Source organism: Dunckerocampus dactyliophorus, chromosome 14 (genome assembly GCF_027744805.1).
Source record: "Dunckerocampus dactyliophorus isolate RoL2022-P2 chromosome 14, RoL_Ddac_1.1, whole genome shotgun sequence".
Lineage (NCBI taxonomy): Eukaryota > Metazoa > Chordata > Actinopteri > Syngnathiformes > Syngnathidae > Dunckerocampus > Dunckerocampus dactyliophorus.
This window is the reverse complement of record NC_072832.1, coordinates 24,938,072-24,965,439: the sequence shown is the minus strand read 5'-3', so window position 1 is coordinate 24,965,439 and position 27,368 is coordinate 24,938,072. Positions and strand designations below refer to the sequence as shown.

Sequence of the window (27,368 nt, the reverse complement as noted above, 5' to 3'; positions counted from 1 at the left end):
AAAGAGGAGTCGTCAGTAAACAGTCAGTCTTTTGTCACTGCATGGGAGTGTGTTTGTTCTAGGCGTGTGTGAGTTTAATTCACTGTGACACACAAAGACTCCTCTGTGCGACCTTGTGTGCGTGTGTGTGTGTGTTGCACTGTGAGGATACTTTTGTACCAATATTTGTAACTGTTTTGATTTCTGTTCATATTTTAGATGTTTGTGCACTTTACCAACTAGGAAATAGTTGCTCTTTGGCCATTATATGCTACACGGTGCACACCAACCGGTCGCTGACTACATCTTTTAGCTGTTAAGTACGCCACTATGTTCACCAGCTACTTGCTAATGTGTCTTATTAGCTGCTAAATGCTACACTATGCTCACCTTCTACCAGCCTATGTTAGCGGTTACATGCCATGAACGCCATGCTCTCCGGCTAGTCGCTAACTGGGCTTGTTTTCTCCCGGGCAGCTAGCTCAGTATGGTTGCCACGCCAACCAAACATCCAAATTTCACCTGGATGGTCAAACTTTATGCTCACACAGAGGTTTATTTGGTCGGTTGTGGCTTATTTTAAGGCGGTAAACAGTGTAAAGCGTTGCTAGGTGACCATCTGAGCAGCTGTGGTCATCGTCTGACTGACTAAATGCTGCGGCGCTAAAGATAACTTTGTGTCTGCCTGCAACAACAACTGTCCTCATGCAGGACACATGAACAATGACTCAGCGTTGCGTTGTTTCCATGACAACACAATATGGGCGGTAAAATGCGATTTTTGGACGACACATTTGATGTCATCTTAATAAAGCTAAACACTTTAAAATGTGTAAAAACACATCAATTATATGTTTGAATTATTTTTAATTAAATATATATAATAATATAATAATATAACGAATGTTTTTTTGTATTCATTTTAATGTTATTTATGTAATTTTATTAATTGAATTTTTAATATTTAATTTTGTTATTAATTAATAATTAAATTGAACTTTTTCGAATGTGTATATGTCCAGACTTTAGGCACACCCTGTGTACATATACATATATACACACACACACACACACACACACATATATACATATATATATATATATATATATATATATATATATATATATATACATGTATACATATATACATATATATACATATACATGTATACATATATACATATATACAATAAATATGATTATCTGCCACGTTGACTGCATGTTGCACACATGTTGCAGGAGGTTGTGTAACATTTTCAACTTCTCCTAAAGACAGACGCCAGTGGGCGGGACCTGGAGGTCGCCAGGGGCGTTGTAAGTGGTCAGACAGTGTGTCATTGAAGCAGCGTCAAACGCTCATTGGTCAGTAAAAGTGTTCCTCTTTGCCTTTTCAACTTGTTGGTCCACGACTCGGGTTCGACTCTACGGCCAAAAGTTTGTGTGTCCACAGAAGACTTGACCGGCTGGAGGTTGCGGTTCGCTCCCGCGGCTCTTCTACGTGGACTTGTTGTGTGAAAGTTCGCTCAAAGTTGTCCAAAGTGTCTTAGTTGGACAAAGAAAGATGGCAGACAACGAGGAACAGCAAGTCTCGTCCAGCACGTCTCTCTTCAGCGAGGAGGTCCACCACTACCAGGCCGAACCCGACACCGAGGACCTGCTGCAGCTGGACCAGCCTAAGCAGGACATCTTCAACCTGGACGACATCGTGGACCTGGTCGGCGGGGGTCAGGACGCCCTAGAGCGGCACATGGCTGAAGATTCACATGAGTTCACAGAACCCCCCGACGACAAGGCCACCTTACTGGACCCAGAACTGCAAGTAGACGAGGAGAAGCCAAGCCCGGACTCCAGCAGCAGATCCAGTTTCCAGCACAGTCCATTAGGTCCTGACAGGGTGGAAGAGGAGCCACAGGTTGGCCCGGAGAGCGACGCCCTCCCCGCGGCTCAAGCCCAGGAAGCAGCGCCATCCCCCGCAGAGGAAGCTCAGCTACCTGCGGACACACAAGCACCACCGGCTCCGGCATCTTGTGAGTATTCTGAGGGCTCAACGCTAACCAGTCACTTCGCTAACTAGTCTTTGGTTAACAGTTAGTAGTTTTATGTAGCTTTTTTTCTGTTTTGGGGTGAAATGTCAGCCATTTGGAGATAAATAGACGCCGAGTGTTCCAACAATGATGTCCGTCTGTGGACGTCTGGACGCGGCTAGCTTTGTCCTCTTCACAGCCTGTTTACTAGGGTTCCAGGGAGGCTTTTGATGATAAAAAGCAACATTTCCACACCACTGTCTCCTAAATAAGACCAATTAAGTTAATTTGTCCACATTGTGGTGAAGATTGATTAAGCCCTTTGGGGCCGGTTAGCCTGTTAGCTAGCGGCTAATCGTGTTACCTTGACGGCGACAAGCCGCTTGTTGACACCACACACAAAGTACATTTACACGCGAAACGTTTTCTGTTCGTTTTTATTTTAATGTGCTCATGTTGTGCTTTTGAGGACGTGGTGGCCCCGGGGTGATGGTGTCTAATGCGGGCCACCTGTTTAGTCTCAGGAGGATGATGTGCTGCATCATCGCGTCGTGTTGCATGTCTTACTCATAGATAATAATAATAATAATAATAATAATAATAATAATGGTAACAGTTCATCTGCATACCTCGTTGAATTTACTTGTCACTATGAACATGTATTATTCGAAGAACAGCATCCATCTGCTCCTTGCCTCCGCCCGCTGCGTGCCTTCTGCTAGCCTTTAGCCTGCTTCCTTTATCGGACAAACCTTGTCGTCCTTTTTTAAGCATCAGCGATATAAATCATGAATCATTTTAGTGCTCATATTTATGCGATAAGTGTTTTTTGTTGCGTAAAGCTAAAAAAGAGCACTGATGTCTTGGTGTGTTTGTGTGTGTGTGTTCGCGGTTTACAGAGATCTTGTTGACGTTTGTCCACTAAAGATAAATTGTAGTTTATTTAAATCAGATTGTTTTTTAATTGTTGGAACTGTGTTGTTCATTTCAACATTGGAGAGCTTGAACAATGTAAGCGTGGTGAGACGTTGGTCTGTCCGATAATGGAAGCCTGTGCTCAGATTACTTACAACAAAGGAATTTGCTGTGGTCGCCTCCCAGTTTTCCTCCCAGCATCTCCACCCTGCTTCCAATCTGCCGCAATCCCTCTTTAGAGGTTTCGTCCGAGCCTCCTGGGCTCCAGGCCTGGCGTCACCTGGTGTCGGCCCAGCGCGGCCTCCTACAAACCAGCCTCACCCACCCCAAATGCATATCGGGAGAGGCCAGGCTGTGATTTGTGTAAACATGCTGGGTTTGTCTATGCTAAGTGAAGGCGGTGAAGATGGTGACTTGGTGCTTTTCAGCATGGAGATGATACGGATTGCAGCCAAAGGGGCCTGCAGGCTAGAAGCAGCCTGCAGAGAGAGCGAGGCAGGGCGGGGCTGCCTGACTGAACAAAGACAAGATGCTTGGACACATTTAGCGTGGTGGACTTTCTCATCTTGTGGTGGCATTTATTCCCTCTTGTGTTGCCTCTTTCACATGCACGCACCCAAGATGTGACAGTAGAGCATGCAACACAGTGACACGGCTGTCAGATAATTAGATGAGCTAGATTAGCGTCTCTGTGATTTTCAAATACCTTTCTGACAGTAACGGTAGTCTGCTTGAAAGGAGCTTTTGAGTCTTTTTATTGTCAAACTGTCAACTAAAGAGTAGCTATAAGCTCTCACAGTTCTTCCCAAACAGCATAATATGCTAACATTAGTGGTGTCACAAGATCTCACAAGATTAAAATGTGACAAGATTTCTCATTTAAAAAAAAACTGTCTTGTGGGCACTAAGCCTGGGACGATCATCAGTTATTTAATCACACAATAAATGAAAATCAATATCTTGCCATGTGCATGTGTGTGTTTTCCACACCTCCCGCCTCCAAACAGGCAGGAAGAATGTTCACTCTGTGCATTGGTTTTAGCACCTCTGGGCATTTGTTCCATAGAACAACGGCATGAATGAAGTGAGCCCTCTTCTCAGTCATACAGTTTGCTTGTCTCACTCGGTGGAGGCAGAGCAGCATACACACAGAGTGCAAAAGAGTGCATCCTCGTACAGAGCAATGCAAAGTAGCCTGATAGAAGTAAAATTAGTACATTGCAAAGTACCGTCATGTATTTTTTTATTGTACTTTTCTTAAAAGTAATGTTAAAAGTCTCGTTTCACTCTCGTAGACCCAATCTTGTGCATGGTTTCGAGTGTCTCGTGACAGCCCAGTTAACGTTAAGATTGTCAACAGGAGATATCGCTGAAGAAACTACAACTCCATACCCCCCCCTCCCCCGTGGAAATCGTTGCTGTAGATTGTTTAATCCAGCAAATAAACAAACTTCCTTGGTGGTGGTCAGGAGTTCCCTGCAGGCACAGTAACAACACTGCAGGAGAACCAAACTCAGCCAGGTGGAACCTCACCCACTTGCCGGTTCCATGACTTTGTTCATCTTTATTGCAAATTGTGGTTCTGGCCTCGTTAAAGCTCCTTAAGGCTCTTCAGTCTGATCCTACGACTCCTGCTGTGACTCGTGTTGTCTCCCTGAAAAGCATTCCCTTCGCCCCACTTTGACTGACAGGAGGTTTAATTGTCCGGCGCCACCGACCTACATGGTTCTTTTGGGTCACCTACATCCATCAGTGCGTGTTTGTGAGGCAGTCAGGTGGATTAGATGGAGCCCAGTGTTTGTTTCTTGCTGTCCTGGTCACAGATGAGCGCAGATGAGAGGGGGGATCTGTGTTTGTGTCTTTGTGACCGTGCCAACACAGCAGCTGACCGGTCAGGCCACGGTCGGGCATGTGACAAGAAGCACTTCTTTAATCTGTGGCAGAGTCCAGCTTTTAGCACCGTCACGGCCCGCCTAGCGCTTACTCACGGTGTCATCATCGGATTTTACGGTCTGGGTGAAGGCGGTGTTTCTTTTAAAAGAAAGAAAAACTGTACAAGCACAATAATGAACATGTTGTTCAATAAATATTTCTCTGACGATTACAGTCTATGGAAAGGGAGGATTTTTTTGTTTTTTTTTGATACGGCTCTTGTTCGACTGATCTCTTTGAAGGATTAATGTTCTGTTGTATTAATCCTCTTGATGCCACTGTATGACTAACTGAATTACGACACAGGCCGATGGTGTCCAAAGTCGGGGCCTGGGGTCATTTTTAGCCTGTGGCAAGTTTGAAAGGATACAATTCAGTGAGGTCCACACACAAATAAATACAAATGCACTACATAAAGGGTTTACAAGATGGAAGAATAAAAAGTTATTCAATAAGAAGCTACACGGGGTGTCACAAGATTTGGCAAGATTAAAATGTGACAAGATTTCTCGTTGCACGATAATTAATTAATCACACAATAAATGAAAATGAACTGGATAAATACTGTATATTACCATGTGCATGTGTGTCTGTTTTCCTCATCTCCCGCCTCAAAACAGGCAGGGTGAGGGTTCACTCTGTGAATTGGTTTCAGCACGTTTCTTCCATAGAACATAGGCATGAACAGAGTGAGCCCTTTGTCATTCAAATAGTCTCTTTGTCTCGGTGGGTGGAGGTGGGGCTGGTACCATACACACGGATTGCAGAAGAGTGTAACGTAGAAATTAAATGAGTAGACTTTTCTTTTCTTAAAAGTAATGCTAAAATTTCGTTTTGTCTCGTTCTCGTACACCCAATCTCGAGTATCATGTCTGGTGACACCCCTCAAAGCTACCGTACATATTATTTGTCATTACAAAAAAAATTAATGAAAATTCTCAGAAAATATGCATTTTTCCCCACAGAAAACACATCACAGCCAAGGTGTCAAATAGACATTTTTATGGGCGTCGCTAGGCCTGCCACAATAATACATACATCAATTAACTGCACAATAAATAAATAATAAATGCCAAAAGTGACACTGATTCAAAATGAGAAATATGGTGTAGTGTCCATGGTACACGTTACGTTTCGGTTTTCTACTGATCAGTGTTTTTCTAATCAGTACACTTGGGGGAACTATTGTTTTACATCATGTTTCCGCGCGTGTTGAATTTATTTTATTTAAAAAATTACAATGTTAAATATTCTTGAAAAATTAAAGTTTTCTGCTTTTGATACGGCGTACTCGCATTATCACATCATCTTGGAATGTGACCCCTGTGAATAGCGGGGGTCTACTGGACACAAATAAAAGCTCACATGAAGCTGTTTTTATTTCATCGTCACATTTAATAGCGTAGCATGTCTTCAACTACTTTGAATCCATTTTTGCGGTTTAATAAACAAAAAGGTGACTACAAAAGTGGCACCGGTATTTTTCTGTGGGAAAACGTTTGGACACTTGTGACTGGGAGGTGTCACGAGACGAGACGATGCACGTGATTGGGTTCACAAGATGATATTTTAACACAAGTTAATGAAAACATTACTTTTTTAATTGAAGTTGTGGAATTGCCTTTTATGACATGTCTTTTCTCACAGGCAATTCCTACTATCTATAAAACGTTTGCAGCATTTCTTGCACCAGACATGAACCAGTAGCAAATGTTACACAGGCTAGGGAGCACTGCATAGCCAATAAAAATGAGTTAGCTTCTTCTCAGGACTGAGCTTGTTTATTAACCAGCGGGGCATGGCTAAAGCTCACCTCTCCAGTCTCCCTACTGAGTCACTCAGCACGATGACGCAACCTCTGCTGGCCTACACTTGTCATTGTCAAAATGTACATAGAAATTAGTAGTTAATTATTCATGTTTGAGGGTACCAGTTTAATTTACAATTCTGCATGTAGCATTTCCAACCTCACACATGGACATGGCAATATATGAATCCCGGCAACATTATCCAGTTCATTTTCATTTGTGATTAATTTATTTATTATCACAGTACACTTTTTTTCTGAGCGAGAAATCTCGTCATGTTTTCATCACCCCCTACTTGTGACAGGCTTAAAATTTACTAGGGGTGTCATGAGACACTCCTCTGTTCACGATATGAGACGATAAACCAGCTTGGTCCTACGAGACGAGACAAGATATTAACATTACTTAAAAAAATAAATAAAAGTACAATAAAAAAATATTTTAAAAAATATATGACAATAGTTTGCAGTCTACTAATTTTATTTCTACAACGTTACTCTTCTGCACTCTGTGTGTATGCTAGCGGCCTCGCCTCCACTCACGAGACAAAGAATATGACTGACAAAAGGTCTCTCTGTTTATGCCATTGTTCTATGGAACAAACGGGCCAAGACGAGGAAAACAGACACACATGCACATGGCAATATATTCGGGCTGGAAAAATTATCGAATTCATTTACATTTATTGCGTGATTTATTAATTTATTATCGTCCCAGGCCTAGTGCCCATGAGACATTTTTTCTCTGAACAAGATATCTTGTCACATTTAAATCTCATGAGATCTTGTGACACCCCTAACAGTACACAAGTGGGGGATATTGATACTGACAGTGAAAATCTAAATGTTATCATTGTTTCAATCTTAGGTCCTTTTCTTCACTGGAAGCAAAACCTTGACCGCAGAGGTAACCAAACATGTGCTTGGTAGCCAATGATCAGGCTTTCCAATGTGCTGATCACCAATGAAATGCATGATAGATTATGATCATGGCACTTGATTGCAGCTGATTTGATTGTCGGCCTTCTAAACTCACCGGGAAGCAAATCACAACTTCCTGATTGTCGTCAGTCAACATGTTAGGGTTGGGTTGGATTGCGTGATGACCTAAGAGCGCTTTGCAGTGCTCGTTATTTACACTTCCTGGCTTTATGCTCCAAATTCCTCAGGGAGTTTCCAGCTTTTATATTTTACTCCCACAAGGCAGAGTTGTTTCCACAAAGAAACTTTTGACGTTGGTAATTGAACTCTACTGGCTGAGCTGTGTTGAGGTCATGCTTATGGAAAATGGAGCTGTTTTTACGTTTCTACCTTCCTGCTCATGTTCACTTTGGACCAGCAGAAGTTTCAGTGTTTTAGTTAGTAGGTAGGAAAATAAGCATGGGCATTCTTGGCTTCCCAGTTGTTTTCAGCCAGTTTTGGTTTTTGCCTCTCAAATTGAATCACGGGAGTTTATCTTCTATAATTTTCACAAGATTTGAATGTGTACGGGTCAATGACATGATATGCTTACGTTTGTGTCAAAGTGCATTTCAGTAACGTTGGCCCTGGTTTATAGTTTATTGGTTCCAAACCCGATACATGAATTTCCGCAATATAGGATTTAATGTTACTACTGTAAATGGAATATTTTTGTAGTTGGTGCATAGAAAAACTGTTTGACTTTCTAAATAGGGTTTCTAACATTATTAGAGCCATGTAGACATCAAGTAACACCACTATAGTCACCTTTATACTCCTATTACCCAATTTAGCAGACAACACAATAAGAGATGTGTTGCTGTCGATGTGTTGCGGTGCTAAACAAGCTGAGTGTGGGGTGGACAGGAAGTGACCTTGAGGGTTCAGAGTTGAGTTTTAGCTTGGCGTGGGTTACGGCCCCAATAATAGCCCATCTTCGGGATTATTGTGCCTGTTGTGAGATCATTCAAACCTGCAATAGAAGCCTGTTGTTCCAGCGATCAAGTTTGGTGCTTGTGTGTCTCACTTAGCATTACAGCAACATTACTGACACCTAGTGACTAGTGTAGAACACTACATATTGTCAAAACATCTTTGAAGGCATCTTCTGAATGCCTTATATTAGAATTGTACTTCATTTAACCATTTTTATGCTTTAAAATGGTTGATTTAGGTAAAAAAATACTGCTTAAATGTTCCTGTTTCTTAACTAATAGGCCGTATTCAACCACGAAACAGCATGATTTATCCATGTATTTTTGAAAATTTGCGTTGAGTGGCGGAGGAGTACTATGCATCCATTGAAAAAAATACTTTAAAAATCATCTGACCAAGAATAAGTTTGTCCTCTTCTGTCTGCTCCTGCCACATGTTGTATCCCTCAAAACAAACACAGAGTGTCATCATGCATCTGAGGAGACAGCAGCTGCATTATGAGCGTCCCATCTGTGGTCTTCATGAGTCGCCACAAAGTAGAAGTTGCCGCATAATGGACTCAGATGCTTCTGTCACTTCTTCTGTCCTTAAAAGCTGACTGACGGCACTCTGCTACTTTGTCGTTTTCTTCCGCAGATGTTCCTCCTTCTTCTCCTTCTAAAGCTCAGCCTCAGCCTCTGATGCAATTCCCTACAGGCAAGTTCTCTCTGCTCGCTTTGTTTTCCTGCCTCCTCCTCTTGTTTGTGTCTCCAGTGTTGTGTCATCCCTGTTCTGTTGTCTCGTTACTCAGCTTAAGTGGAAAAAATAACCCTCTGCATGCCACAAGTAGCATTGTCTCCTGTAGCATTCATTGCACGTGAGATGTTTGTGATAATGTATCACCAACACTGCATTGTGTTGCTGTGTTGTGACTAATGTGGTGGTTGTCGTAGAGTGACTCTGCAGTCTACACAAACGATATGTAGATAATGATTCTCTTCAGTGATCAGAAATCTAAAAAAAAAAAAAAAAAAATTGACACATTTGTGCGTTGAGAAGAATCATTATGGACCACCATTCGGCTGTTGGTAGGACACACCCAGCATGGTTTATGGCGCCAGACCTGGGACAAATATTCTACGACCATATAAATATTAATTACATACAGTACATATAGATGGACACCCGACAAATGCTGGCCAGTCTTGACTGTGGCAGGTCGATGCCTCACTGGATGTCTAGTTTTTGATTCCTACACACCACCTCTGTAGGATTGTTTTCACAGTATGGGTAACATTTACTGGGGAGTGTCTGGGGTAAAGACCCCTTTTTTTCAAGTGTCTTCCATCCACAGTCAAGCTTTCAACAGCACTTGTCTGGCTGGCTTTCAGTAACTTCTACCCAGGTATGGTGGGCACTGTAAGGAATGGAGTTTGTCTTTTGATATGTGCTGTATTGCATTCTCCCTCCTCCCTCTCTACTCAAGAACTTGGGCAGATGGGTGATTCCCCTGCTCCCATCTCTCCTCTCTCCCCTCTTCACTCCCCCGATTCCTTGGAAGAGCTCTCTTTGACTGAGAGCCCCAACCAGCCCTCTCTCCCAGGACGTGCTGGACCCCTGGACTCCTTCTCTACTGAGACCCCCTCTGGTCGCTCCAAGGAAATGTCCTGGGCGGAAGAAGAAAAGGACTCTGGCCATAGTCAGAATAAGGATGATCAGTTAGCTGCACCTTACTTGAGTTTAGGTAAAGACCCAGGGCCTCACAATCTTTGTGAAGACAGCGGAGTTTCATTCTCACCTGAGGAGAAGCCAATTAGTTCAGACCGGTCTCTCACAGACCCCTCCCCCTCGAGCCCGCAGATGGTTGTCGAATCTCACATTGCCTCCTCTAACCCAACAGAGCACTGGGATTCACCATTCCTAGCATCGCAAGACAACTCCAAGGTCTCCATGGATTCCTTCTCCAAGGACGCATCCACCTTTGGCTCACCAAGGTACCAGCCAGAGCTGCACAGCAACCAGTCTGATGATGATGACGACTTGATGTACGAGGTGAAGAAGAACAATAACCCATTTGAAGGCTTTTCCCCACTGGCAGACAGTGGCTCCTACAATTTCGGGGAGTCCAAGTCTGACCACAGGGCCACTAAAGTGTCAGAAAGTCCCACTCCAGATCTTGTCCAGTACAGGCAAGCTGGAGAGCTCCAGGATAGCCCGCCATCATTCCTAGATGAGGGAAAAACATTTGAAACTGGAGTGAAGACCACTGACTCCCTCATGCAGCCAGTCAGTCAGTTCTCATCTGGCCTTGAGGAGGAAGATGAGGAAGAAGAGGAGGATTCTGCTCTGCCACCCTCACTTCCAGACATCTTGAAGTCTTCCCCACTCAACCCTGACAAAATGGACTCTGGTTCCTCTGAGGGAAGTCCAGAGGAGCAGAGCCCCATTCTTGAACGTAGGATGATGGAGTCACCCAATCCCCCAATCAATCTGTCGGCCAACAACCCCTTTGCTTTGGATGCTAAAGTGTCTCTGCTGAAGGAGATGGCTGATGAGATGGAGGTCAAAGTGTCTGACAAACCAAAAGATGACGTGAAAAGCTTTGGTGCATTTGATCTTGTCAAAGAGGCCGAGGAAACCCCCCCTTCACATGTCAAAGTAGAGGAACCCGTTAAGATCGAGCAGAAAGATTGGTTCTCAAGTCACGTTTCTCCCAAAATGGCAGAAAAGTTTGAGCCTCTCGCCTTTGAAAGCAAGAAAGCCCATGCTGAGGATTCCGATTCCGAGTCTCCAACGGCAGACTCTCTGTCTCCAGTACTGGAAGCCATGGCCAAGAACCCTGCCAGCTTCCAGGTGGAGAAGAGCAATATCAAAATGGAACTGGAGGAGCCCGAGGTGGCTGAGGAGGTCTCTGAGCATGAGGTCTCATCTGAGGAATTTGAGTTCATTGAGAGACCACCCAAGGGAGTAATCGATGAGTTCCTTGAGGCTCTAGACACTTCCAAGTTTGCATCCTCCAAGACCCCTGAGATCCCCCTTGACGAGGACCTGAGCTTTGAGCACAAAGAGGTGGCTTCCGTTTCAGTGTCTGCTCCTGTAAAGACGATCCAGCCCGCCGGGATGGCCAAAGAGGCTGAAAGTCAGAGCTCGTATCGCCTTCTCAGCCAGCCCTCTCCCCAGAAGAGCAAGGCAGAGCTGGAGAAAGTCACCAATCAGGAGCCCCCATCCCAAACGCCAACTGTCCATTCCACTTTCTCTAAGCCAGAAGAGGCGGTCGCAAAGAAGAGCGCAGAGGGCGGCAAACTCTTCAAGATGCCAAACCTGAACCTTACAGCAGGTAAACAAAAGCATGGAATCCATCCCTCCCACATCCTCAGTTTTCATTGGCCTCATCGACATAACTTTCATCATCACTTTTGTTCTTCTTGGTTCTTTTCAACCATCAGCAACCATTAGATCCCACCACACTCTCCTTCATGCTACCTAGTTCTTTGCATTTTCTTTGAAATATTAACCCTTGCATTTTCGTAAGTAAAATGCTATTTTCCCCGCAAACTAAAACAAATGTTTGCCTGTGTGTTTTATGACAGGCTCCTCTACATATCTGCTTGTAGCTTCTTTATTCTCTGGAAATAACCTGGAATGTTCACGTGAAACCAAACACCCACAAACATGTGCACCAAGCTAGCAGCCCCACCCTCTCCTAAGTGGATCCACAGTAGGCCTGCTTGCAAGTGCTTTACCAGCCCGTCTTTACCACCAACATAACTTCAAATGGACAGGGCAGACACAAATATGTGCTGTTGAACCTCAAGTATTTTTCTATAAGCCCCTAAATAACCTTGAATTTGTCAAACAAAAAGTCATCAATTTTTTGTGTTGACTGTAGTTTGCATAAATTTCATCCTAAATATACTGAAAGGAGTACTTGTACTTATATTTTGAATGATGCCAAGGTTCTATGCAAGCGCCTTCTTTGGTTCTATGGACTTAAAATAGAACACGTGAAAGGTGGAGGGATCAAGTTTTGGTGTGCCCAACATAGGGGATCCTTTTCCTGGCCAAACTTCACCACACTTGCACTCACTTTGCACAGACAAAATGCTTTTTATGCATGATTCATTTCCACCACATAGAAGAAGTTCACTGGTTTTGGTTGCATTAAGATAAAGGAGATTCATTCCTGATCAAAATCTTAAGACCAGTTGAAAAGTTGCAAGAATGTACGTTTTGCGGTGCTGGCTCTTAAGGAGGTTCTAAGTAGAGCTTCAAAATGCAAAAAGAAATATAAGTGAAGAAGAAACGGGAGAGACAAAAACCATTCAGCGTAAGCAATTTATTGCAAAAAAGCATTAAAATGAAATTGGCTGTTCATCAGGTTTAATAAGACCATAGCAAAAAAAAAACAAAAAAAAAACCCTGAAACCCCTCTAAAATACAAATAATGAAATTTTGGGGGGAAAAAAAGAGTCTATAATGAGTAGATAATGAGTAGTGCCATTCTTGTTAAAGAGAGAGAAGAGCTGAAGTAAAGGTTTGTGCATGCCTGATGCCAGTGTTTTCAGGAGGCTCGTGGGAATGTTTTTTTGGGGGGCTTCCACTTGACCTTTTTGTTTCATAAACCTCAGGATGTTTAAAGCTGCGAGCGGCCTTGCTTACGCAGCTCAACAATTCAGCCGCCTTCAAAGAGGGAAAGCTTTTTTCCCTTTGCCATCAGGAGATCATGATGGTGTGAATCACATTCAATCAGCGTTTTTGCCAAGATTTTTGCTTTTAAAGGCTGTGCTCTTAAACTTTTGATCAGCTGTTGAACAGCCTATTTCACTTTAACGCTCCTTTGCAATAAATTGCTTACTCTAAATGTTTTTTCTCTCACTCCCGTTTCTTCTTTTTGCATTTTGAAGCTCTACTTAAAACCTCCTTAAGATCCAACAGTGCAAAATGTATGCTCTTGCAATTTTTTAGCTGGTCTTAACATTTAGACATTCTTCATGGAAATGTCAGTGATGATTTCTTTTCATATTGTTCCCTCTACTGCACAGAGACAAGTTCTCACAGGCGTGAAAACATATTTGCTGTCTTTGGAGCTTGTCCAGCCATAAGCAAAGTGCAGCTTGTCTGTGTTGGAATACAGCACACAGGATGACTCAGAAAAAGACGTTCATAGCGGTCAGCATAGGAATTATTCTGCTTGGCATATTGGTGTGTTTGGAGGGTCCCCTGCTAATTAAAGCCTCCTCCTCCCTGCATTGCGACACTGGCAGCCCCCATGAAGGATCTGCGGAAAGAAAGCAGTCAGCAAACGTCATTGCACAGCTGAGTGTTGCAGTACTGTGTGTATTTTTGCTTGGTGTGCTTTTCTCCAACATGTCCTCAGCTTCTATGCCTTCAATTGTAGCGCGAGGTCAGCGTTGGTGGCACGCGCATACTTTTACTGCTGTGGTAGATTGCATCAGCTGCGGAACTAGTGGGGATCAAGGTGAAATGTCACTGCATGAAGACAGACGTTGCACTTTTATGGAACAGTCTTTCACCAGGGAAGTTGTATTGTAGCTGTTTGGCAAGAGAGCCAGTAAATCATCAACAGGAAGATGACATCATTCCCTGGGCGCGCCAAAGGCTGCAGAACTTTCTCTAGGTAAATCCAGGTGAAGAGCTTATGGAGGAGTCACAGTGGCCTTCAGCGTTGACTTGAAGATTGGTTTAACTTTTAGCAGACACTTTTCAATGGACTCTTGTCTTTCAAGGAGGCAGCTGCCCTCTAGTGGGCGTACCGTGTTACTACAATGAGCTGAGTTTATGTACTTATAATTTGGTAAGAAATGAGTCAGAAATGTAATTTGAGAATGTGGTTGCATCAAGTTTTGCTTTTATGAAAGAGTAAGGACACATTTCAGACTCTTAGACAGGCTGACCCTAAAGTCTGGACAAATACACAAAAATGCCAAAATAAATAACTAGCAAATTCATGTATTATTTATGACAAATACATCTTACATATTTACATATTACATATTAATATATGTACAAAACATCCACATATTTACTTTTGAATGTAATTTGATGATGGAAAAATTCATTTCTATATTAAATTTCTACAGTTATTTAATTTGAATATTTTTCATATTTAAAATGATAATCACTTTTTTTATATCTGTAAATTAAATATATGTAGTATATAAATATTTACATTTTAATTTAATTGATTGTAGTTTGTTAATCTATATTGTATTTTTATTACAAATCTAGATTTTAAAGTATTTAATTTCAATGAAATGTTTTTCAAGTAATTATTTAAAGTATTTGTTATATGTACTGCATATTAGATACCCAGGCCTTAAGGACACCCTGTAAGGAAGTTAAAGTTGTCAAGTCAAAGAGGGGGGTTTGGGGTGGAAGATGATGAGTCAAAGGGGTGTGGCAATGCCTTAATGGGGGGGGGGTATATTGATAGCATTGCTAGCATTGCCAAAGAGGCTGAGCAGTGACGGTGAGGGGGGCGGGACACTTTATTGTTGCTGCGTCAGAGCGCTGATGGTAGACGGTCAGCTGACTGCTCATTCGCCTGCTGCAACACCCCCCTTCCCCCACCCCTCCTCTTCCTCCCTCCTCTTCCTTCCTGCCAGTGCAGTTGCAGCGGGTGTCGATGTGGAATGTGTGCTTGTGATCGTCCGCCATGGAGAAGGTCGGTGTGGACACAAGCAAAGCTGCGTGGAGACAGCAGGGTATGCCACTTCTCTCCTTCTCATTATGATGATGAGGAAGACCTCTTGTCTGCTGTGCGATGTCAGTGGGACTCTGAGTGTCTTCTCCGTGATGATGTCTCCATGGACATGATGTGAGTGGGACAGTGTCCTCTGTGGACGGGCAAGGCGGTTTGATCCTGCATCATCACATCGCCTCTCCAAGGTCCCTTTGAGATGAAACTTAAGATTTCAGATGTTACTTCATCTATTCGTCAGTGGGATTGTTTGTGAGATGCTGATGTGCACATTCCTCTGCACACGCTTCATTTGTCACCGATAGCTGCATTTTCTAACAGGACCTTTGGCCATGCTGCCACTGTGTCCAAAGGTGAACAGCAGCGGCAGAGGAGGAAGTGGTTGTGAGCCAGGTGACCTTTGCTGGCAGTTCACTGATTGGCTGAAGGGATGGAAATATGCTAATGATGTTCATATAACTCTTTATGCTCTTCAGCTTTGATTTGATGCAGCTCTTGTAAACTTCCTAGAGATGCACGATATCTTTTTTTTCAAACCAATACCGATAACTTTCTGCTTCTCAAGACCGACATGATACAGATAACTTTTTTTCATATAGACTTTAAAAATTTGGATTTAACTGTAGTTTGTGCACACCTAGAGGTAGTAAAAACTGGAACAAATTAGGATTTGACCAACTGTACCTGTTGATTTGTCCTGATCAAATATCATGACATCAGGAGAACCAGGTTATATAGAGGAGGGAGCCACATGCTGTGGCCCTGCGAGGTGCATTGTATTCAGACACATGCTCCGAGCAGCCCGTGCGCAGCTACGTAGGTCAGGAGAACCGGAGTACAGACCTGGAGGAGCTACCTGGCGTGGCACGGCAAGGTGCACTGTATTCGCTCATTGTGTGCTCGATGAGGGTTCCCCCCCCCCTCATCGCGATAATCATCATGCACCCCTAATACTTACACATCGTCTTGAGTGCATAAGCGCATTCGCGCTGAGAAATAGGCAAAACTTGGTTGATAAAAAGACGACAGTAGGACAGTAGCCAGTTGGTCTTTTGATGCATGAGAAGGTTGTGGTGAAGGTCATGTGTCTTTCGCAGAGACCGTGGCAAGGCTGCGGGTCTTTGCTCACTGAACTCTTTGTGAGTCAGGAAGGATCAAGTGATCGTCAAGTGTAAAATGTGATTTACGGCTGCATGGTGTAACTTCTACTCCAGAAGCTCGCCGGACGACAACAATCTCCTACACTTGATCGGGAGTGTTTTTGACGTGATGTCTTTGTGACTGTAGATGAGCTGATCCAACCTCAGTGTGTGTTTTTTTTTTTTTGGAGACCTGTGCACCAAACATATGTAGCAATGTTGTTCTCGCCATCCATCAGCTGTGGGTCACATGGTTTTATTGTGACTGCCAGCATGCACCTTGGTGTTCATGGACAGCTTGGAAGTCCTTACATGGATTCTCCCAGCATCTCCTGATCTTCACTGCAGCCTTTCCTGTCCTGAGGGTTGTTTGAATTCATAATCCTGCTTGGCATTTTTGGAGCTCCTTGTTTCACCGTGCTGCTTATGTAACACACGCACACACGCGCACACACACACACACACACACACACACACACACATACATCACAACGCTGGTCCAAGTATATTATACCACTAGACAGTGTTTGATTTGTGCTGTGTAAGTAATACACTATGAACAGGGGCATCAAACTCGTTTTCACAGCGGGTCACATCGCAGTTATGGTTTACCTTCAGAGGGCCACCTGTAACTGTGAAACCATATTCATGTACACCGTTCCCTCACTACATCGCAGTTCACCTTCCGTAAATTCACTGTTACACTGATTTTTTTTTTTAAGTGCAATTTTGATTATTTTTTTTTTAAACGGCATATTGAATGCGCGTCTTCTGCGTCCTTGCGGTGTATTAGAGCGATCTATCGGTGCTCTATTGTATGTGTCTGTTATTGTATTTACGACTACCAGTAGAGGGTGTTGTACACTCATGTGAGAGTTGAGAAACGTGCAGCTCCACATGTTTCAGTATGTTTGTGCCTCTACAAGCATAGTAGAAACAATAGCTAAATGTAGAGCCACAACAGTCCTTATTGGCTAAGGGAGAACCCGCCCATTGTGTTCTGCTTCCTGATTGGCTGTAGATCATTGTCAATCAATCGTCTTTGTGCCATTTCCTGAAGTGGTCAATAGTCGCTGGCAAACTAGCTAACTATGTGAGCTGCTTGCTAACCACCAGTAAACGACAGAAGAAGAGGAAGAAGCTAACCGGTTAAATGAATCTTCGGTTCAAGGAGTGGGATGAAGAGGAGGGCGACGGCAGGAGCAATATGTTTTAACAAGGATACAAAAACGCTACAGCCGAACTGCGCCAGGACGAGGCACGGTCAGAGGAGTGAATACGTGTGAGTGACAATACATTTTTTACTTGATGTGTCCAACCTAGGAGATTGATCATTAAAATTCAAACAAAATTTGAACTTAGAGGTTTTAAACGAGAGAGATATGTGAGGGAAATTTAATGTCTGTCTGAGAAAAGTGTATAACGTTTATTGTTAGGGGTTTTACAGCCTTAACATATATAATAATCGTAAACAAATAAAGTTGGCTACTTTGCGGATTTCACTTATTGCGGGCTCTTTTGGGAACCTATCCCCTGCAATAAACGAGGGAACAATGTATGACACATTTAATTATCATTTTCACTTTGTATTGGTTTACCAACAAATTTACATTGAAATAAGTCAAGGTGCCAATTGTAAATTTGGGTATACAATTATTATCCATCCATCCATCCTCTATGCCGCTTCTCCTCATTAGGGCCGCGGGGCATGCTGGAGCCTATCCCAGCTGACTTCGGACGACAGGCGGGGTACACCCTGGACTGGTTGTGATTATTATTATTATTATTATATTAGCATTTATTAGGAATCATTAGAATGGATGAATTATTAATAATGATAATTTAAAATTTTATCTGACAAAAAATATGCGCTTCTGTCAAATTGACATTTAGCAAGAAAGTATTTTTTAAATATTTAAATTTTGTTTTACTTACTATAATATAAATATATTCAAATCATTAAAATCATCATTCAAATCAAGTTAAACATTCGGCATATTTAAACATTTTAAACATTATTACAATACAATAATACATATACTACTAATAAAAATAACTATGTTAAGAGTTAAAAATGAAATGGCTAGCGCACAAGTTTTGAAGAAAAAAAAGTCCCAAAAACAACCACCTTTTTGTTTGTCAGAATCGTTAACAGCACAGTAGGACAGAACCTTTCATTTCATTTTCGTTTCAACTGTGAGAGCCCAACTCAGACCCCACTGTGACGTCAGGGTAAAATAAATGTGATTCATTTGCTCTTTTTTTCCCAAAATTGATATGCATTTACACACAATTCAATGTACCTCCTTTTTACAAAACTATTTTTAACAAACGGTTTATTTTTATTTTCATTATTTCTTAAAAGGGGGACCCTGTTTCTGTGATTAACAACATGCTTGAAGCCAAGAGTGAAGAATTGATCCTCGGGTATACGTTGTCATGGAAGGGATCAGATGCATTATGACATGATTACCTTCCTCTATGTCATAAACCAAATATGTTTTCTGAACATCATAAACAGGATGTTTTAATGGAATGAAAATGTAGTACTACTTGTACCACACTGTAGTATTGTATCACCGGGTAGTACTGCGCGTTTGGATGAAAAAGGCAGAATTTTTCTAGAATGTTCGCGTTTTGGAATTTGGCGAGGCGCGTGCGCGAGGCGAGTGACGTGCGCGTGACGGAGAGGTCGAGCTGCGCATGCTCGCGGCCGTCCTCTGCGCGAGGCAGCTGCACGCCGAGGAGCTTCAAGATGGACGCCAAGCAGGGTTAGTCAGATCGGCACTTTTACTTCTTTCACAGGCTTCCTTTCAAAGCTTTCCTCTCCGTCATGACGGCATTACTTCGTGTCGCCGGGCCGTGTGTGTGTGTGGCTCCAGGCCGGTCGGGGAAGCGGCCTGCGCGGGCCGGCTGCGGAGGTCATTGGGACGGCTTAAGATTTTGTCCCGCTGCGGGGGTGTGTGTCAAACGGCACCATGTTGATGTGCTAGCATGCCGCCACCTGGGGGAGGGGGGTCACGGTGTTTTCCAATGTAGGTTTCGGTGCTTTAATGGCGCCCAGCACACTAACTGCTTTAGCTAGATGTTCCGCAGTCTATTTTTAGCCGGGCTACGGTGATGCTAGCACGCATGAGACCATATGTAGCCAGGCGGACCCTTTTGGACCAAGGTCCCTCCTCCTTCCTCCTCGTTGTCGTGTTGGCTGTTGCTTTGACTTTTTATGTCCACACGTTGAGTAGACTTAGCATCGCCTAGCTAAGATGCTAGCGTGCTCAATGGTCGCCTTTCGTCACGGTTAACTTGTTCTTGGCTATTCAGAAGAGAGGCTAATACCAAGGTGCATTCATTGTGAAGCTTAAAATGTTTAGTTTTTAGGAGTCTTTTTGACAAATTACCTTGACTAGCTCCTAATTCTGAAGCCTAGGCAGCCTGCAGAATGGTTGCCAGGCAACATAAGTGCTGCACTTCAACACTGACATTGAAATGAATCACTTTGTAATATGCAATACATGTTAACATAGCATCCCCTATGATTGATCTTTCTGATTAATGCAGCGCTCACCTGCTCAGGTGAGTGTAAGCAGTCATGCTAAAACATGTTAGCATCCATCAGTGAGTCTCAGAATGCAGTCGTCTGATAACAGCGCTGACTCGTCTGGAATCCTCCTGGTTAAACTTGTCACAAGCGCAGCTGTCGCACTGGAGGGTTCAAACCTCAGCTGCCCCCCGCCCCAAAAATACTGTGTGGCTTTCCTAGTAGTTAAAAGTATTCCCTCACCATGTTATTGAATGGTCCATTCTTGTAAAAGTACGTGTAAGAGTAGTAAACTTTCTTGTTTTGTCATCAAAAGGAAGACGGAATGACTTTTCCATTCTGAGGTCATCATTGTGCCATCAGCTTGAAAGGAAGAAGCAAGCCCAGAAGGCCGCTAGACGAGTGGAGTCAGAGCAGAACTTTGAGTCAGCTTTGCCTTGCAGGCTGTGACGGCATGTGACCTCCGAACCCTGCCGGCTGATCACACGCTGGCATGTCCACGAAGCAGAAAATCGCAGCTGAGTCACATTGGGCTGAGGGGACTTGTGTCCACAAGATGAACATTGTTTAATGTTGGTTGGAGCAACCTGATGTTCACTTCTGGTCTGCTTGTGTTGATCTCGGTGTTCCAACATGAGGACCTTCATCCTTCCTCCTGAGGCGCTCGTCTGCTATACTATAGCTAATAGACCGTGCTCTGTCGTCATCTCACATGATTCACTCAATACAGCACAGTATGTCTGAAAATGAAATCATCTTCACACATCCACACATACGGGATAACTGATTTACATTCGGGTGCACAAATGTACCTGTAGAGTTTGTGGGTTGGGGGCACCCTGAGACAAGCACATGTGCCGCAGCCGGCTTTTAATTAAATAAACAAAAGACAAAAAAAACAATGAAAGTAAAACGGACTATCTCTCTTTGCAAAAAATTGTACTTAGATTAAAAAATCACAATATTTCAGATTTTGAATCAGTGTCGCTCTCGTTATTGTCTGAATATTGACACAAAAAAAACAAGAAATAACCCGGAGATACTCTGAAGTTGACACTGTGTTTTTTCATTTGCATAAACACTTCCTCGATTGACTTTTAGCAACATTGACTACGTTTGCATGCAGTCAATATTCGGGTTAAGGTCAGTATTCCAGTTTCTGAAACATTCGGAATAACCCGTTGACATGTGCAACGTAAAAAAAAAAACCCGCACAGACAACGTCTTGACGCATGGAAAACGTCATGATTCAATGTGCGTCATTTCCGCTTCTTCTTCCTGTTTCCAAAAACAACTACACCAGCACGGCGGATGATGAACGCTTTGTTTGCGTTTTGGTGCTGGTACTGAGCCACCACCAGTACGTGACGCAATTCTGTGTTACTTTCTTCATGAATGGAAGGCGAGAATGTGAAGAAATGGAGCCGGAGCTGTGCCATCCACATCCATGCTATATCCCCAGAGCTCCCCCGGACACTTCTGAAGATGCGTTCGTACAAACCCTGCTTCGCGTAACTGCTTGCTCACCTTCTAATAGATTTCACTATTGCGGTACTTTCTACTGTCAATAAAAAACATAATGTTCTTGTCTTTCACCACACTAACGAGGTGGCTTGTTGCCCTGTTGCCCCAAAAGTGTGGGGTTTTGCGTGTCGTCACGTTTACAAGTAGTTCCTGCCAAAGACACAGGATTCCTTTCGAATGCAACACGCACAGAACACAAATAATGTTCCTTTTGATTGGGATGTCGGATATAGACGTAGACATGACCCGATTTTTGTGTTACAAAAGGAGTAACACTAGTAATGTTCAGATTTTTAAAAACTGGAATATGAGCATATTTTGTTTTTTCAAAAGGGTTATTGGTGTTTACATGGCCATGCGCAACCGGGTTATTGCTAATATTCCGGTTATGATAGGCTTATTTGACTGTGAGGAATACGGTGTTTACGTTTAATGAGGTGTAACGTTTTGTGGGAGTTTGGTCAAAGTACGTGTTTTGGATGCAGCAAAATGCGTTTGGTGTTATACTTCGGGAATCACGGCAGCTGGAATACAAGTCTTTGTCTTTGTTACAAACTTTTTCATGTCCCAGAATGACGACCGCAAACGGGTTGAAATTGACATCATGTAGCACACCACACACACAGCTAGCAAGAAGTGCACTCGCTAGCAGCCCATCCTCTCCCCACTGGGACAGAAAGACTGAATGACTGACAGGAGGGGTCACTCACTCCGTTCCTTCCTCTGTAGAACCAGCGCACTCAGGTGTTGAGACAGATGCACAGAGTGAACTCTCTCGTCATCCAGCCTGTTTGGGGGAGAGAGAGGAGGAAAGCAAACACCCATGCACATGTCAATATATCAAGGCCGGAAGAATTAAGTTTATCGTGTGGCTAATTGATTTATTGATTATCGTCTAATCCCATTTTACATTTGACACCGATACTACCACGTGGGAGTATACTACACGAGGTTTCTAAGGTTAGGATCAGGTGTTCCATTTGGAGATCCTTGGTCACACTTGGTCAAAGTCTTCACTTACCTCCATGGCTTCCTGACCCGTTGGCTTGTCTTTCCAGACCGCCTTGTCGGGATTGTTTGGAATATAAAGACCACAAAACTTTTTTTTTTTTTTTTTTGGCCTGGGCATAGGCTGCTTAGCATTTTCAAGGTATACCACGGTTTGAAAAAGTCACGCTTTCAAAACCACTAAAATTATGTAGGGCCCTATGAAATCCATTTTATTTTTTCCCAAATTTCATTTTTTCTGTTTTAATTTTTTTAAGAATTCAGTTTTTTATATTTGACACCCATTTTTACCAGCATAGTGTGTGTACTTTTTGGGTTGGTGAAGAAAACGTCTTAATTAAATGCAAAACTCCTTCTGTTTATTGATGCAATACATCAGTGGACAATTTTGCCCAGTAATTGAGGAAATGATGCAGCCTGGCTAACTTCTCCAATGGGATGTCAGCCTCTGCACACATTGCTACCCAATCTTCAACAAACTAACACCCATGCTTGTGATTAAGGAAGATGATGCAATTCCAACCGCATATGTAAGATATTTTTTATGACACTCTTTTGTTTACACAGTTAGATGACATGGGGCAAACGGTGCTCTTATTTTGAAGGCCGGAAGTGTGTTCTGTGTGGGTTGAGAGTGTCTGTAAGACAAGCTGGGTGCAAGAATAAACGTGCTTCTCGTCTTTTGTCACGCAGAGGCTGCACGTAGTCCTCGGGCATTGTCCTCACATTAAACGCGAATGTTCCTTCTCCTCACGATGACAGCATTTCAATCTCATGTCAATTTCCACGAGATTCCGCGTTACAGTAAAATCTGTTTTTATTGGCCAACTCCTCACTTCAATTAACGCGGAAATCATAGGGCCCTAGATAAGAGAGCAAGTGGAGGTCCAGCGCGGCTCCGACATGGAAATACTTGGTCACGTCCTGTGTTGTTATTCCTTGCAGTCGGAACTGGGCTTTCATGTGATGAAACCACATGCATGTGCTGCGTTGCCATACGTCGGACATAGATGGATAGCACAGGTGTTGTTGGCTGCCTTGTCAGCATTGAGCGGTGCCGGTATGGCCGCACTGTTGTAAGGTGGATATATTACTCATGTCTCGGGTCACCAGATGTGGAGATGTGATTGAGAGGGAGAGAGGAGTGGATGATAAATGCTATAAGAACAGAATAAGAATTTCATTGCATAGTATAACTGCCTGTTTTACTGTGCATATGACAATAAAACTCTTCAATCTTCAATCAATCAATAAATGTTTTTGTATAAATGCTATGCTATTACTCGCCACTGAACAACACTCAAGCTTGTGGAAGAGTGATGAGAATAGCTGGAACATGAAGGGGTTAAATTACTTGTCTTGTGGTGCTATACACAACATTCCAATTCATTTCACTTTTTGGGGGGTTGCGGGTGCCATGCTACCATTCTCATTATGGTAGGAAACCGCTGATGACATCCATGTTTGCCCTCCTTCCCCCCCCCCCCTCCCTCAGTGGTGGATCTCCTCTACTGGCGCGATGTGAAGACCACGGGGGTGGTGTTTGGTGCCGCCCTGCTGCTGCTGCTGTCGCTGACGGTATGCAGCATCGTGAGCGTGTGCTCCTACATCGGCCTGGCGCTCCTCTCTGTCACCATCTGCTTCAGGATATACAAAGGCATCCTGCAGGCCATCCAGAAGTCCGATGAAGGACACCCCTTCAAGTGAGTCCATCACGGTGGTCCTACACACGCTCACGCTAAGCACGTCTGACTGCGCTTCCTTGCAGGCAGTATCTGGACCGGGAGGTGGCGCTGTCCGAGGACATGGTCCACAAGTACAGCGACATGGTTCTGGAGAAAATCAACAAGAGCGTCGGCGAGTTGAGGCGCCTCTTTCTGGTGGAGGACCTGGTGGACTCCATCAAGGTGAGCTGACGAAACACTTCAACCTTTAAAGCAACAGTAAGGAATGTCTTTGTGTTGGCATTTAAAGCAACAATAAGGAATATTTGTTGATGGTTGGCCTGTTGTTGGTAATTGTCCTGCAAATTATTTTGATTAACGATATTATTGTCAACATTATTTTGAGACCATTTTTTCATGAACGTAATGAGGCATAATTTTATGTGCGCACACCGTATCAAAAGCAATAAATGTTGAATTTCTCAAGAGTATTTCACATAATTGGACTGTCAAGTTTTTCAATAAAATAACAATTAATTTAAAAAAAGACAGAAAAAAACATTGAAATTAAAATTGACTTTTTTTTTTTTTTTTTTTTTTTAGCAAAAATTGTATTTAAACGAAAATCATAATCAAAAACAATAAAATAAGACCCTGTCTCTGTTCAGGAAAAAAGGAACTGAAATAAAAGCCACACAACAAGATACAATATTGCACTTATAAATAATGAACATTAATAGCCATCTAATGTGTCTTATTTATGATGTGTAAAAGTAAGACAGGAACAACATCAAATTAAAAGCACTAAATGAATACAGAGCCACCATCCACCAGTACCAGCCTGGACTTTGTTTTTCAGCAAGAATACTACGTAGCTGTTTGTGTGTGGTAAAAGGCAGTATGCTAGCATGAATTAATTGGAGGTTGTGCACCAACAAATATGCACATCAGCACTCAATAAGGCAATTAAATCTTACCTTTTATGCATTCCCACATAGTATCAGCATTTGGGAGCGAACCTCTTGTCATGCAGCCTGTTTGGTAGCGAGAGAGGTGGAAAAGGAAAACATGTCAATGTACTGTACCAGGCAGGCAAAACCATCCACTTCCTTTTTATTTATCATGCAATTAATTCATTTATCGTGACAGGCCTAGTTGTTGCCATTTAAAGCAGCAATAAGGAATGTTTGTTTGCATTTAAAGCTACAATAAGGAATGTTTGTTGTTGGCAGTTTGCCGTGCTGATGTGGATCCTGACCTATGTCGGTGCCTTCTTCAACGGACTGACGCTGGTCATCCTGGGTGAGCTAACCTGGCTAGCGTAGCTTTGGCTCCATCTAGTGGTGACAGGACGAATGACTTGTACTGAGATTATGATGATGATTTCTTGTTGTTCAGGTGTGATCGCGGCCTTCAGCTGCCCCATCGTCTACGAGAAGCACCAGGTTAGCACCCCCCACCCCATCCTGTCCTTGCATTAGCATTAGAGTTCCCACATGCTGGTGTCTTAAAGTAACATTATGTGTTTCAGGCCCAGATCGACCACTACGTGGCGCTGGTCAACAACCAGGTCAAAGATGCGGTTGGAAAGTAAGTCGCACTCGAGCTAGCAAACGTCAACAGTAGAAAAGAGCAGGATGTTGGTGAGGGGAGGGGTACACCTCAGTAACGTCAATCATTCCTCTCTTATCTTTCAGGATCCAGGCCAAAGTTCCGGGGATGAAACGCAAAGCAGAGTGACGACGAGTGGGGAGGGGAGGGGAGGGGAGGGGAGGGGAGGCGAGGGATCATTGGCTGGAGGTGGGGTGAGGGGGTGAGGGTCTGGTGTGGACGCCGCCCTTAACTTAATTTGTCAAATAATAAAAACGTTTCTTCCATTTCAGAATTTTTGTGTTTTCTGGAAAGCAGAAGCGGTCGGCGTGATGTGTTAAGCCACACCCACCCCTCACCCTGCTGCACTTTGGGAGGTCACATGCTCATTCTCATTATTCCTTCTGACCGCCGCCCACATTTTTTTTTTAAAGGTTCTTGATGATGATGGACAGTTGCCAAGCCGCCTGTCACTTTTTTAAAAATTTGTTAGATGAGACGCCGTCTTCCTCGTTGGGACGTTTGCTTTTGCTGAGCGATGTCTGTGGCTGGTGGGCGGGGCAGGGGGAGGGGCTTGTGGCGGTTGTAAGCATTAGCGCTTCTGAGTAACTCGCTAGAATCATCTAGAAAACGTTTGGCAGACAATTACACGTCGTTGTTTTGGTGTCATGGCCGCTGTGTAGTGATGGGAAAACCACGTTTACATTCATACACATATATGACAAGAAAAAAATGAAATAGGATTTCAAGAAAAAGAGAAAAAAAAAGCAACCATATTGTCTGTGGAGTTTCTCAACTTCCAGCATTTGTTTGTTCTGATGCAAGTTGAATCGTGTGCTCGACTTCATACTTCAATTGTGACAATTAAAGCTCCGTGTTTGTGGAATGCATTGTGACATGTAAACACTTCAACCAATAAAGCTTCTAGAACAACTACGACCCGCCTCCTGCTCGCTTCTCAAGTCATGCTCGTTTTGTACACTGCTCAAATATACAATAAGTGTGTGCACTGAAATATACATTTATTCTATTATACATATGTAATTTAATATAAAAATGATAAATATATGTACATAATGACGCTGATACAGATGTATACAGTAATCCTTCGTTTATGACGTTTAGTTGGGTCCAGACCCGACCACGTTAAATGAATTTCCACGATATATTAGTCAATGTTAATAGAATCTTTTCGCAGTTAGAATACAAAATCTGTACATGTTTTAACATTAATGCCCTTTAAACATGAATAAACAGCCCAATAGGCACTTTTACACTTTGTTTACATCACGTGGGCAGGCTACGGGATTACTGCATGGACAAAAGGTAACCGCCACGGCAAGCTAGCGAGCTAACAAGTTAGCCTCTCCATTGTACGTATTGTAAATATAAAAAGTGTTTCAAACGGAGTAGGGATGAAGGACAACCGAGCCAAAAACGTACCACTTCCAGACGGAATGAGAGGAAGACTTTTTTTTGTCCACTCGATCTCAGCCATTTGTTTATGTTGCATTCTTCAGGCTACAGGATCACTGCAGGGACAAAACAGACGGCCGCCGCCAGCATAGCAAGCTAGCGAGCTAACTAATTAGCGTCTCCAATTTACTTTATAATAGATTTTTATTCTATAATGTGCTGCATAAATGTACCAC

The 27,368-nt window shown here is 43.1% G+C and overlaps 1 protein-coding gene and 1 long non-coding RNA gene across 7 annotated transcripts; one reads left to right on the top strand and one right to left on the bottom strand.

Annotated features, from left to right (window-relative positions):
- The first annotated feature begins 1,345 nt into the window (after positions 1-1,345).
- LOC129193809 (reticulon-4-like) lies at positions 1,346-26,652 on the top strand. 6 transcript variants are annotated; one of them, XM_054798480.1, is made up of 9 exons: positions 1,346-2,006; positions 9,190-9,249; positions 10,019-11,869; positions 23,958-24,165; positions 24,231-24,369; positions 25,359-25,428; positions 25,525-25,571; positions 25,658-25,716; positions 25,824-26,652. In XM_054798480.1, the coding sequence occupies exons 1-9, from the start codon at positions 1,541-1,543 to the stop codon at positions 25,864-25,866; spliced, it is 2,943 nt and encodes a 980-aa protein (XP_054654455.1). In that variant the 5' UTR covers positions 1,346-1,540; the 3' UTR covers positions 25,867-26,652. The 6 variants fall into 6 exon arrangements, with proteins under 6 accessions (XP_054654455.1, XP_054654456.1, XP_054654457.1 ...); XM_054798481.1 differs by having other exon boundaries at positions 1,348-2,006; positions 10,433-11,869; XM_054798482.1 differs by lacking the exon at positions 10,019-11,869 and having other exon boundaries at positions 1,354-2,006.
- On the bottom strand, positions 23,955-27,309 carry LOC129193810 (uncharacterized). Its single transcript, XR_008573621.1, has 3 exons — positions 27,160-27,309; positions 25,104-25,160; positions 23,955-24,392 (listed from the first exon to the last, which is right to left on the bottom strand). It is a non-coding gene; the product is annotated as an uncharacterized LOC129193810 (long non-coding RNA).
- Between the last annotated feature and the right edge of the window lie 59 nt (positions 27,310-27,368).

What these genes read in the sequence shown, in the direction of transcription:
- LOC129193809 (XM_054798480.1), top strand. Translation starts at nt 1,541, where the DNA reads ATGGCAGACAACGAGGAACAGCAAGTCTCGTCCAGCACGTCTCTCTTC. An exon ending in TCTGATGCAATTCCCTACAG is followed by an intron (nt 9,250 to 10,018) that starts GCAAGTTCTCTC and finishes TCTCTACTCAAG; the next exon opens with AACTTGGGCAGATGGGTGAT. An exon ending in GTCAAAGATGCGGTTGGAAA is followed by an intron (nt 25,717 to 25,823) that starts GTAAGTCGCACT and finishes CTTATCTTTCAG; the next exon opens with GATCCAGGCCAAAGTTCCGG.